The following is a 14,003-nucleotide window of genomic DNA, read 5'->3' on the forward strand; positions in this document are numbered from 1 at the left end:
TAGTGTTTGCTTGAACTTGGCCCCATTTATTTAATTATTCACACGTTATCTAATAAAACCTAATGTGACCTGCATTTTCTACTCACCTCTGCAGTTTTACTGCAGACTTCAGCCTGCTCTGTGCACTGACCCTGACACCACAATAAGCCTTTCTCATTCTGCTTGAGAAAGATGGCTTTCTGCAGTTCATTATTTTGCTTGGCTTTTCATGAGTTATGAACTCATGGCACTGAAATTAAAAGGTGCTGTACTGCATTGCCCACTGCTGAAGCCTAGGTGTGCTGTGGAAGCCTAGTTAAAAACATTTCTGCACCTTTTTTTGCCAAAGTCAAGCATGCAGGGTGAATATCAGAGACAAGCACTGCCTAGGGAACCCAAAGAATTAGCTGCTGAGTAACAGCGGATTGTCATCATACAATTTTCATGCCTTCGGTTTCAAGATAATCTGTACAATTAATGCTTCAGGAAACTCTCCTCTTAATGCTCAGCCAGGGTTAGCCCACATTTTAAATTCCAAGTTAGCCACCTGAATAACAAATTGCAGGTCAACTTAGAAATGACCAAGACTTGATAGGAATGTTCTCAAAGGATTTGTGGTATCTACTGATTGCTTCTCTTTAGCATCCCATGTGCCATAGCTAAGGCCACCCTAGTATTTGAGAAGCTGGCAGTTGTTTGGATTCAGTGCTCCAGGGTCCTGACTCTTGAATCCTGTGGGAAAGTGGGGAAATGCATGCAAATTCAGTGCAAGCACGACCCTAAAGGGAGGGTGGATCTGTTGAGTTCCCTGCCTCACAGTCACCTCTGCAGAGGGGAGCTCCTAGGTGCTAGTGGAGGGAGGCAGAACAAAAATCAGCAACTTCAGGCTGGAGCCAGATGAACTGTATAACTTGCATAAAGCTGAAATGGGATAGCAGGGCAAAATTCTCTAGCTGCTGATATGTCAGATCAAACCTGATGATTTCACAGGTTCTCTGGCTTTCAGATGTGAATTGATTAACATCTTCAGCCTTCTGGAAGGCGAGAGCTGTATTTCTCCACCTACAGAGGAGTCACAGAATCACAGAATCATTAAGGTTGGAAAAGACCTGTAAGATCATCAAGTCCAACCACCAACCCAACACCACCATGCCCACTAAACCATGTCCCACAATGCCTCGTCCACATGTTCCTTGAACACCTCCAGTGATGGTGACTCCACCATCTCCGTGGGCAGCTTATTCCAGTGTTTCACCACTCTCTCAGTAAAGAAATTTTTCCTAATATCCAGCCTAAACCTCCCCTGGTGCAATTTGAGGCCGTTGCCTCTTGTCCTGTCGCTATTCACTTGGGAGAAGAGACCAACACCCACCTCTCTGCAACCCCCTTTCAGGTAGTTGTAGAGAGCAATGAGGTCTCCCCTCAGCCTCCTCTTCTCCAGACTGAACAACCCCAGTTCCCTCAGCCGCTCCTCATCAGACTTGTGCTCCAGACCCCTCACCAGCTTCGTCGCCCTTCTCTGGACACGCTCCAGCACCTCAATGTCCTTCTTGTAGTGAGGGGCCCAAAACTGAACACAGTATTCGAGGTGCGGCCTCACCAGCGCCGAGTACAGGGGCATGATCACTTCCCTACTCCTGCTGGCCACACTATTTCTTCCAGTTCTGGTTGCTCACACTTCACCAGTGTGTGTAGAAACCAAAGAAGAACTAATGACATCTCTTGGAAAACTTGGAAGCCCATCACAGCGATTTCTTATACTCATGGGTTCCATTTCATCCATGAGAGAAGCAGGAGAAGATCAACCTAAATGGAAGTTCATAGCACTATTCTGTAAATGCCACCATTCAGATTAGCAGAGAACTTGAGTTTCCAGCCCTAAATGTGCTTCAAGGCCCAGATTCTCTGAAATGCCAAGTCCCAAATCTTCGCAGGAAGTTAACAGGGCCCTGCTTTCTTCCCTGAAATGTAAATATAGAGTTACCTCTTCCCTATTTGCATGTACCTCAGTTTTCTGTATCTCACATTTAGTCTTAATCACGAACTATGGCCATCCCAGCCATTATTTCCACTGCAATTGGATCACTTGCTCAGAGATCAGAAGACACCTTGCTGTGGGCACTGTCCCGTGTTTTGCACAGAGAACTTTTCATTAGCTTTCTTCCTCTGAATCATCTCTGATACACCCACAGAATGGAGGTCATAAGCCTGCTGAGCTCCAGCTTCTGAGAAATGGTCTGAACGTAACATATGGCAGTGACCCAGCTGCCTAATACTGCTTTCTGCATTACTCTACCAGCCAGATTTATCGTGCAGTCCAAGCAGCATTTCCTGCTATCAGTGATAGCTGATGTGCTTAGAATTCATTGGCTGAGCAGTAACAGCAGAATGTACGCTCTTTCATTTCAGTGCTGTTATCAGTGCTTCACCATATTGGCAAAGAACAGTTTGCAGTTACACCACATGCTACGGGGACTCTGTAACTGACATGTAGTTTATATATGTGAAACAGTAGTACACACCTACTGGCACCTTCCTAATGGACTTAAATCACACTCAGGTAATTCCCCTAAATTTGCTTTCAAGACAAAGCGTGCCAATGCCTAAGCATTAATTATCAGTAATGTATTATGTGGACTCCTCCTTCCATAGTAGCAGTTGCTCGGAAGACAACAGCCTTTCTAGGATGACAGAGGACTTAGTGGATACTGAACCAGAATGCTTTACCACCAGGGCTTTGCTTCCTGAGGGTAAGGCTGGGCACCTCAAAGATTAATCTGGGCAGCTGTCTTGCCAGTTGTACCCAGAGAGCTGTGAGCTGATGTTCTGGAGGAGAGTGAGTTCCTCGCCACAGGTAATGGAGCATTGCTCCAGCTGTCCCTTCTTGCTGTACAGGGCTGGCAATCAGTCTGTCTTCTGCTCCTGAGAAGATCAGTTTGCAGTCAACAAGTACAATAGCAAGGAGAAGCTTAGAGGTCGTTGATGAGCTCTCCCTGTCACCTCACAGTAGAACAAGTCATTAATTTGCATGGTTCATGAACCAGGGAATTAAGTTCTTGATCCTGACCTCAAACATCCTCTAGACCATGCATCTGGTAGCTTATAAAGAGGTAGAAGTAAATAGTGAGGAGTAGGTGTCTTGTGCCAAATTATTCTGGCTTTTTTTTTTAATCTGGAAAAGCAGTTACTTCAAATGTTTTGATGAATCATGAAATAGTCCTGCCTCAAATCTACCAGAAATGGCCAAAATCAGAGGACTGTTCAGTGCCATTAATTGTAGATAGCAAACCAGTCAGCTTGTGACTCATTGCCTCTTTACACAGTAGGAGAAGGGAAGGATTAATGTAGGGGCAGGACAAACCACCACCAACAGATGCTGGTTTTGTTTTGTTACCTACAGGCTTGGCTAGAATGACTGCTGGTTGGCATGACATTAGCTTCCTTTTGCCTTCATAGACCGAGGGAATTATAAAGATAATAGGAATAAATCAGAGCTAGCAATGCCTGAAGTTATAAGGCTTAAGTAATCATCATTTGCTTGGGGTTTTTTTTAAATTATTTTTAGAATTCTGATCTAGGAGTTCCATTAGCACAGATTCAAATGCCTAATAGAATCAGTTTTCCTTGCCAGCTTACAACAGGAAAATGAACGAATCAGATACCAAATTCCCCAAGGCTTGGCTTTCTCTGACACTGAATATAGAAGTGGGAACTCCTGTCATGTTCAAATCCTGTATAGCTGCATGCATAGATATACCGTAGAATTGTAAACTGATTTTTAACCACTGTACTGGCATCTGGCTCATTACATTTGTAAATAGATACTCTGCCTTAGAGGTAAGGGCTGAAGCTCTGAATGCCAAATGCAAACATTTCTGGAAGGTTTGTGGTTTATAAGCAGCTTGCCTGCCTGCATATAAAGGCAAACCTGTTTTACAAGTTACTTTTTCAGAGCAAATGATTCCAAAGCATTCAACATGTGTTGTTATGTGTACACACAGGTAGATTGCTCAGAAGTGGCTCTTTAGAGGCTGGAGGGATGACTACAACCGGAATACAGGGCGCTGTTGAATGTAAAAACAGGTGGCTTTGGGGAGCATGCACTTTCTTACAGAAAGTGCCAAGGTGTCAGTGGCGTCCATGTAGTGCTTGGTGACTTTTTTTTGTTCTTTTTGTGAAGTCTCCTCTGAACAGTTGTATACAAAAAGCTATCTGGCTCCATGTCAAAGTAGAGCTACTTGTGCTCAATACCCAGAGCTGAGACCATGCTTTCCAAAAGTGATCAGTGTACAACAGTTCATGCCATGATATTGTGGCCAGAGTTTCAAAATAGCTGGCATCCAGCCTTCTGAGAGCAGTGGCTGGGTCAGTCTTCAGTTTGAATACTGACAGCAGGGTGGAGGGTGAAATAGCATCTTTCAAGACCAGTCACGGACAAACGCACAAGTAAATAACATCCAGTCTGAAAAGCCCTGTCTCCTTCTAGACTTAGAGGGGTGAAATGACCCATGAGCATAAAGTAGTGCACAGTGTTTGATGACTTCTCAGCCTGCTTACTCTGTTGGCCACCGGGAGTTCACATTCACTTTCTTTCTCAACTTCACAAATATCAGGAAGGGTATCGGAGGGTATCGGAGCCTGGGGAAACCACTTGCTGCTGTTTAGGCGAATATCTGTTGATGATTTCACAGCTTCTGTAACAGCAGTAGGCAGTGGAGGAGAGCATCCTAGCTGGCAGAGTCCAGTGGTGATAGTTCACTTGCTTGTTAAGAGTGGCCTCAACAGTGAAGAGCAGCTGTGAAGGACAGCAGACTGTCCTCTGGATTCAAGCTAAGTGGTGTTCTTTCATCCACAGTTGGATGCAGAAGCAAGTGACCATCTCAAAGAGCTCCAGGTGAAGCTGAACAATGTTTTGGATGAGCTGAGTACTGTGTTTGGTAACAGGTGAGTATAACGAGGTCCTTGTCCTTGAAGCATTCCTTTCTTTTGTCTAATCTCATTCAGTCAGGTTAAGAAGAGAAAAGAAACTCACATCAACTGCATTATATTTTTCTTTTTGTCATAAATTCGTGGTCTTTCAAATACTGAGACCATCTAAAGAAGTGAGAAATGTTTTTAAAGTCTCTCTTTTTATATTGCTCTGCTTAGAAATGTAACATGGAGATCTCTCAACTGTGAAATGTATTTGAATTACATGGAATGATTTTTTTCTGTAAGTAGTGCTTGTCAGTAACAGAATTGCCTGCTCCTTTATTGCTTGGAAAGCAGTTTCCAGCTTAGCAGTTATGAAGCACATTCTTGTATAAACATTCTGCTCTAAGTGTATGAAACAGCTGACTGATTTCTGATTGTTAAATGAATATTGGAATAAGAAGGAAACAGGTTTAGAATTTGAGATTGACTTGTTCTAACGTTGCAGTGAATGGTGTTTTCTAATGTTTCAGGGGGAGGAGCTCTTTAAAGTACTGCCAGAGTAATTGTTGGCAATTAAGTTTTATTGCAAATCATGTTACCATTTACCTGAGGATAAAAATGTGCTCAACTTTGTAATAGTATTGTAGTGAACCATAAAAGACATCAATTAAGTAAAATCTAGAAATACAGGGTTCCCAACTGATCTTCGAGAACGACCACTTCTCATGGTAAACCCCATTCATTTCATGTTGTGCTTCATAACAAGATTAATGCAGGCATGAACTGTAGTATAGCTGAAACATGGGCAAGGGGAATAAAGCAAATTGTACCAACTTGGCCTCCTACAGATTTGCGGTACTTATGACCAAAAAATCATGGTAGGATTTGTCAGCGACTGTTTGGATTTCAGCACACAGAGCTAAGTGGGGAGATAAGTGAGGAGTTCCCATTACCAGTAATGGATGCTATAGCAAGAAATGGAGAGATTCAAACTGTAACTGAATTAAGTCGGTAAGGTTCATAACTAGATGGAGGATGAGTGAGAAATCATAATTAGGGGGTGAATTTTGTTACCTGAAACCTGACTCTATGGTGTCCCTGCTACAAGACAATTAGGGTGCAATCTTTACATTTGCAAATATGATTTAAAGAGATTATTCAGTATCAGCATAGATACCAGGGAGTGTTTTAGAGTGATGTTCCAGCAAGAGATTTAGCTAGTCAGACGGCTTAGATTCTTCGCTCGTTCCTTAACATTAATGGGGATTGAAAAGCAGAGCTGCAGTTTGCTGCATAAGCAGGATCTTCTAAAGGATGTAAATGTGGGAGGTAAGACAGACATCCACAATATTCTGTGCAGTCTGTAAACAGTTGCTCCTACAACACTGTGCACACCTGATGCTGCAGATCTTAACTTTTCTTCATCTATGTGAGATCATTGTTGCCTGCTGGAAAAGCAGCACACATCTGGAAAGCCTCACCACCTTTGTGCTGAGAGAGGATTATGTCTGGACACCAAAGCATTTTCTGCTTTAAAGGATATCATAGAGAAAAGGAGCCTTAAAAGGGTTTATACTTCACGCAAGGCTAGCTGCTGTTTTGTTCTTAGAGGCTGTAGGAGTGAAGGAGGGAAATCCTGCTGGAATTAGGGAGCAGAAGACCCTGTCTGACAGCATAGGTGAGATTGTCTTTTAACTTGCTGCTGCCAAGGGCTCCTGTTAAGCTATACATCTACATGAGCTTCACTTTCAGGTGAACCTGTTGCCACAGTAACTGCTTTATCATTTTTCATAATTGGTGACAATTTTGCCACGTATTCATTTTTATCTTTTAAGGGATTCTGTTATTTTTCATCCCCTGGCTGGGGATTTACAGCATCTTAAAGCAGGGTCCTACAAGTGATGCAGAACTGTAGGGTAAGATTAGCCTGTAACAGAACAGGGACTGTCAGCGGTACAGGAAATGCTTGGTACTATTTTATTTGATGTGACATACGTCTCTGGTTAAGCTGTCATTGTAGCCACAACTGGCTGCTGCAAGCCACTCTCCTGGAAATGGGGAAAGTGGAAGTAGAGGCTGCATGGAGAAAGAGCTCTAGCATTGCTCTCTGGAATTGCTCCAGTGAGAGGGAGGTTAGAATTGAGCAAGAGGGACTGTGAGGCTGGAGGTGGCAGTGCAGGAGAGGAAAGAGGTGATGGGGTGGAGAGCAAAGGTGAGAGCCACAGGGCAGAGGGGTTGTATGCAAGCACCCAACCCACAGATGTCCTAGGTGGCTCACACAGCAGAAGTTCAGGTTGCTTATGCAGATACAAAGCTGACTGTGTTCCTGCTCTTAAATCTTAACCCTAGCTCCTAGCACTGACTTCTCTTCTTGGTTTCAAACCTCTGTGCTGTTAGTGGATAGCTAAATGTCACTTGTAATGCTTGTTGTTAGTAACTGTTCTTTCAAATGTCAAAGCATTTTCCTTTATTCGCTGAATTGATATGTTGACAGCTTTACTGATACAGTCATCATTTTTAACCATTGTATTATTTCATTTTGAATTTCCTCTTAGCAGTAAAAGATGGAAAAGTAACCGTGCTTTAATGGCTTGTATGTCATTTCGTTACAGTGACACTGCTTATTTCACAGCAGAGCCCTCCATCCCGTTTTGACATTTTGATATATTATGGACTGTATGGCAGTGGACTGGTTTCAGTTGGTGCCTGCCTTCAGGCTGTCTCTATTATTTTAAAGACTTAGGCTATGATGAGTCATAACCGAATTACTGGCGATGGACTCTTGGGTGCTCAGAGTTGTGCATGCGTTGTGCCATTACTCCATGCTATATCCCAGTCTCTGTGGTGTAAAACCCTGAGTAGAAGGCAAAGATACAGCAGGGTGCTTTGAGCTAAGAATAACTGTTTCTTGAAATCAGGAAAGGATCATTTGTTTTTGCAAGTTGAATGAACAAACTCCACTCAAGTGTGAGTGTGGCTTGTGTTCAGAGGTAGTAGGCTGTCTGTGGATGATGTGCATAAGGAACTGGGTAGCATGCCCGTTAGGAACAAATTCAGTACGGAAATGGGCAGAAAATATCAGGGAGGAAGAGTGTGTAATTGAGTGCATGGTTCATGGACTTGCAGTATTTTGCCTTATGTACTAGAGCTGAGATCTCTGCCACTGATAATCTTGGGTTTGCCTCTCTCCTACCTGTTCAGCTTTCAGGCTCGTATTGATGAGTGCGTCAAGCAAATGTCTGACATCCTCTGTCAAGTGAAAGGGACAGGAAATGTTGCTGCTAACGCCAGAAACACGGTTGCACAAGATGCAGATAATGTCCTGAGACCATTGATGGATTTCCTGGATGGAAAGTAAGCGAGTGTTCAAATACATGTTACACATACAGTGCCTCGGATTGGGGAACGTTTTGGGGGAGGCAAAAATAGCTCCCCATGTTCTTGGATTGTTCTTGAGATGTCTGGCCTCTGAATTCTCAGGAAGAATTAATGGCTTTTCTTCCCATATCTGTCTCTCTCAAGCCATGGATCCTCTCTTCAGCCTGGGTGGTCTGCCAGAGCACACTCTCAGTTCTCCTTTCTCCCTCTGGCAATTATAGCAATCAGCAAAACACACTGCTGATCAGATAGTGGGAAAGACTGAAATTCTAAATTTACAAGCTATGGGTTTTTTCCTATACAAATTGTAGTGTAGGTAATTAGCAAACATACTGCAAACCGTACTTACATACTTGATACATACACTGCTCAGTATCCTTAAGTCAGTCATGTTAAGCGTATGAGTTCTAGTCATACCTGGTGCTGTTCGACTAAAAAATAAGCTTCTGAACTATGTGATGTACATAAGCTTGATCCACTGCTTTAATTAACTGTTGCCGTTAACACCACGCAGCATGATTCAGCTGTACAGGGACTTTTGTGGCTAGCTGCACATTATTCTCATCAGCTAAGCCTTGATCTACAAAGATAAATAGGTTTTAATCACTGTAGAAGTTAAACTTCTTGCTGATGCACAGTAGTTCTTTATTTTGAAAGGGGTGGCCAGCAATTTTCATAGTAAATGATGTGAGAGATGTGAAGCTTTAGAAGTTTAAAATACAGTTTCTTTTGTTGCTCTTTGCATTGATTGTCCCATCTTTCTTCGGCGTCACCATGTAGTGAGTGACTCTCTGCAGCAATCATTAGGAGCCTTCTCATTTGAGTGTTTTCCATGCATGCCTTCACAAATCCTGAGAAGCCACCTTCCTTTGTATCACTGGGAACTTGGTATGCTACAGGCTTTTCGTCCAGCTTTGGAACAAGTCATTTTGATTATGGTAGTCCAAGCCTGGATTATTTTCTTTTCTCCTTTTACAGGAGAGTGTTTTTTTCAATGCTTCCTGCATCCTACCCACATCAGTCTTGTCCCTGTTCAGTTTTGTTCATTTACTGTCTGTCCAGCAATGGGAAGAAGGGAAACCTGGGAGAAGATGTTACACAATGTAGAAGAGTCAGCTATCGCCTGTGCACTGCTACTGGCTGCAGAGTTCCTGTTTGGTAGCTCTCCCAGTGTGATCAGTAAATGCCAAAATCCAACAATCATTTAGAAGAAGAATCTAACATTTCTTGGCCTTTTTGATAGCCTGTACAATAATAAAGGGGGAATAAATAGGGAGATAAAGTAGAACTTCTTTATGTAAAAGGGAATAAACATATGGGAGGTGATTGATGGTGAATGCAATTACAACAAAATACAGAGGACTCCCAAGAAGTATTTTGAGGTGGTTATAGAGGTGGAAGATTTAAAGACTTCAGCAGCTATCAGAAGCTGTGCAGGAAATTCTGCGTAACAGTCTGGGAAGTATCAATTTAGCTATTCAACAAAAATCATTATAATAAATCTTTGAAGTTTAAAACCCATTATTGTATATTTGTTTGTAATTTTTTTCCCTGTAAACCTGATACATCAGGAAGTATCTTCTTAAAGGGAACCAGTTCAATGGTACCCGCTCTTATTTGGGCTATTTCCAACCACCATAACTTTGTGATACATTTTGTAATTCCCAGGTCAGTAAAAAGAAATGATTGAGATCAGAAATGTCAATAATCCATTCTGGCCAAACTTCTCTAGTGCTGGAACTCCAAGGATGAAGACAGGCTGTACTTTCTGAAAAGGGAAGATTTTTACCCTCAAAGCGATCATTATGACAAACTACTTTGGATGGGGCACTGATCCTTCCATACACATCTCCTTTTTCCTTGCAAATTGCATTCTTTGAACTTACTCAGTTCTTGCTCTCTCCCTGCAGCCTGACACTGTTTGCGACTGTGTGTGAAAAGACAGTGTTGAAACGGGTGCTGAAAGAGCTCTGGAGGGTGGTGATGAATACCATGGAGAAGCTGATTGTGCTGCCTCCTCTTACAGACCATACGGTAAAGCATTTTCTCCTTCCTGACTCATAGCAGAAAGTGTTGCCATTGCCTGTGTAACTCATCTCCTTGACCTAATGAGTCATCTGTCCAGGTAAATTTGTCTGCATGTAGCCTGCTCTAGGATGGAAAAATATTTCTGTAACCTAGTAAAGTAAGAGAGCAGCTCTATTTATAGTATGGTTGCAAGATACAGAGCACACTTTAGATGAAAAACAATTCAAAATTTATGATCCAAAAGGAGTTGCCATCAAGTATATCGAATTGCATTGATTAGGGATTTGCAGTCCTTTGAAGAAAGCTGTGTATATGGGATTATCAGGCAGTTAGTGTTGTTGTCATGGCATTAGATCAACACCTGTAAACACTTTTGCCTAGTTATTGTCATCTATTAGTCAGGTGTCTCTCTGTATAGATATGGTTAATTTGGGCTTGCTTTTTAATGACACCACCCCCCTGTTATACCCCCCAGAAAGCTTTAACATCAGTATGGGCTGGCACGATTTCTGTGTCTGTGATGTTGGGGAGTTGGAAGCATGTCCAGATAGTTTGCCTTCAAAGGCAGTATTTTATATAATTGTTCAGCTGTGTGGATGTGCTGGATGAATATGTGTCATGAATGTAGTGATGTTTTTAACAATGGAAGATTAGCCTCTTCCCCAATTTTAAGAAACCACAGAAACTGATTAAATGTCAGTCATGCATGCCCAGCTGTTCTGGGGGATGACACTCCAACTAGTTGGAGGCAGGGTGAAGTTTGGGCTATAACCTCATTGTCTGGAGAGGATCCAGAACTTCTTTTCATCTCTGTGTTAGAATAAACTTGCAGTCTGTGGCTAATTTAAGCCAATTTATTTTTTTTCCCAGTAGTGAATAGAACAATAGAGGTTTTCACTATTCAGCAGTTGCCTACAGATTTTGAGTGGACTTCTTGGGTTGCAGTGTGTAGAGAGTGACACAAACCTGCATCTTGCACTAGGTGTTTCTTGCTCTGAGAGGGAAGGCCTTTGCCTCTGGCCTTGATGATGACAACTTTAACCAAAACTGCTGAGACGCAGTGTGCTGTCATACCTACTAAGCATAAAATTAGCATGAGGTGTAAATTTGCTAAAGACTGCTTGCTCTGAGCTCGGATTTAGAGTAATCATTTCTGCTTGCCTTTTTAATTTATAAAGGAGAAGAAACCCATCTAAATGTAAGAGGATGAAATTTTTTTCCCTCTGTTCAATTGCTTTAAAAAGGAGTCTTTGGGGACAGGTTCTAAAATCATCATGTAAGAGCAGCGTTAACATGACCCCTTCAGAATGGAAGCAGTGAGATCAAGGGCCTCGGAGAGAACCAGGGAGGAGCTGCTTGAGCTTTATACTTGCTAGTTTTGAATTTTAAAGACAGAGTAGGAGAATGAGACAGTGCTTGTATCATGAAGACGGCAGTAACTGTGATCAGCCAATTCTTCCAACCTGCAGGGTGTTGCTATAAGCCACTTCGAGGTTTTTTTACAAAGAGTTTCTTGTTGCCATCACTTCAGTCTCAAATTGAGAAGCTCTTTTTGTGTAATGAATCACATCCTCAATTTTCTGAGACAATGCAAAATGTTCATAGATGGATTTTCAGCTGTCTAATCAATTGTTTCTTAGTGAGGAGGCTGAACAGTCCAAACTGGAAAAGAGTCACTGTTTCAGAAAGGCGGTTGTGAACAATGCGATGATTATAATGGCCGTGTCTGCAGTCCTTGAGCAGGGAACCTGTGGCAAGGCAAGATGGGCTACAGGGACAAAGAGCTGCTTCCGCTGTGCCCTGGGACATAGTGTTTTATTCGGTCACCACCACATTTTATCATCCTGGTAGTGAAGGCTGGCAGGGCAAGGCAAAACTCAGTGTTGGTAGTGGGGACAGAAGCGGTACTTTCTCTTTGCTATTCTGCCTCTCTGCCATGCACCTCTTATCTAATTTTGCTTTCTCTTAAAGAGCGTCAGACTCAGAAATAGCCTCAGGCACTGTAAATCTCTGTCCTCCCTGCCCTCAGCAATAGAAAGCCCTAGTGCTGTCTCTTCATGTTTGAAGGACCACTGGATGAGGGTTTCCCTTCTAAAACTCCTCTGCAGCCCTTAAGAAGTAGGGGATATTCATGGTAGAAAAGAGTCCCTTTTATGGAATATTTTCTCTCCTTTCTGTTAAATTGCTAGCAATGGAAAAGCGTTTTTGATGGTGGCCATGGCAAGCATACTCGGGTAGAAGGTTCTCAGCACGCTGCAGTGTGTCTCACTTGTCGCTTGCATGACCCTGTCACTGCACAGGGCTTTAATGCTTGTTACTCTCCAGACCAATCTATTCCACTTAAATTAGCGCAGCCTGTATTACACAGGGAAGAAGATCTGATCTCTGCTTTTCCATTCTCTGCTGCTTCTGCAAGATTTTGTGTAGGGTGGGGATCAGGTGAGAAAGCAGGCAGCTACTGCCTGTGAAGTATGCAATGGGGACAGGGCAGTTTTACAGCCTCCCGCTCTGACAACCTGAGCTGCCGGTGCATTAATGACTTTCAGATGACTGGCTTCTACCTCTCTGAGCATTGACGGCCCGTGGGTTGTGAGATTAGTAGCAACATGATCTCCAGTAACTCACCGAGCAGTTCACACCTCACTAGTTTTAAGTAAAGATCAACATCTAATTAAACAGTCTCTGTCTTGGATGAGTGGATATGCAAACACAGCTCTCTGCGAATCCTAATTTTGGAGTTTAGTGCACAACGCTTGGGGATATTAACGGATTAGTTATACATTACTTTCTCCCTTGCTGCTTAGGATGAAACTATAGCATGCCATCAGTGACTAGTCAGGTCAATGAAGAATTGCTTAGTTTACACGCAGATGATTCCTCTGGAGCCTCTCCTTTATTTATTTCACACGGTACGATGCAGCCATTCACGTGAGGCTCCATCTGTTCTTGCTCCTGCTGTGCTTTTTTCTACTCATCAGACTTCTCTTCACTAAATGAGAATGTAGTCCAGGATAAGAACAAAATTTTCTTTAAGCTGCGGACAGATTTTACACGTGACTTCCAAACTGGCTGTTCTTCAGGCTCCTCTGCAAGCAGCACCGCTCCAAAGCTATTCTGTGGTGGAGGAGAGTGTGGTTTTAAGAGGTTTTCTAAAACCTTTCTTACCTTGTGTTAGTTTAAATGAATCCTCTCCCTTGTGCTAGCTAGGAGCAAAAAAGTCCAAGGCTGCCTCTGTGGTGAGGAGAAAAAGCTTTCTTAGCCTTGAATGAAATGATGGTCTGTGAACTGCACATGTGCCCAGATCTCTGTACCAACAGGTAATTATTTTCCTGTTTTCATCCCCACTTTTAAGACTATTTTCTCAATGTTTACTACACCACAACAGCTAAAAAGTAGTCTTAATTTTTAATGGGTGGTAGGGAACATTGCCTGATAATAAAGTTTTTTTAAATGAACTTAAATGCTTCTAATAAATTATCAGATCTTATTGTTGTTGAATGTAGGAATTAAAAAAATCTGGGAAAGGAATGTACGATACCAGATGAAACTTCCTTGCACTGGTATGTCTCAGAAAAATAAGCCTGAGTAATAATACGTTTTCCAAAAAGGACTGGAATTCAAAAGACTTGCAGTAAGCTTTTGTTTCCTAACTTTTTCAACCGAGCAGTAGGACAGTTAAACTGTGAGAGTTTGAGCCTCTTGGA

General features: G+C 42.4%; 1 protein-coding gene across 1 annotated transcript in view; it reads left to right on the top strand.

Annotated features, from left to right (window-relative positions):
- Positions 1-14,003, top strand: part of UNC13B (unc-13 homolog B) — a 193,605-nt gene that overhangs the window by 162,759 nt on the left and 16,843 nt on the right. Inside the window, 3 exon segments of the mRNA XM_059834445.1 lie at positions 4,835-4,923; positions 8,095-8,247; positions 10,182-10,305. Of these exon segments, the coding sequence (XP_059690428.1) occupies positions 4,835-4,923; positions 8,095-8,247; positions 10,182-10,305 (366 nt within the window).

Source organism: Gavia stellata, chromosome Z, assembly GCF_030936135.1.
Source record: "Gavia stellata isolate bGavSte3 chromosome Z, bGavSte3.hap2, whole genome shotgun sequence".
Lineage (NCBI taxonomy): Eukaryota > Metazoa > Chordata > Aves > Gaviiformes > Gaviidae > Gavia > Gavia stellata.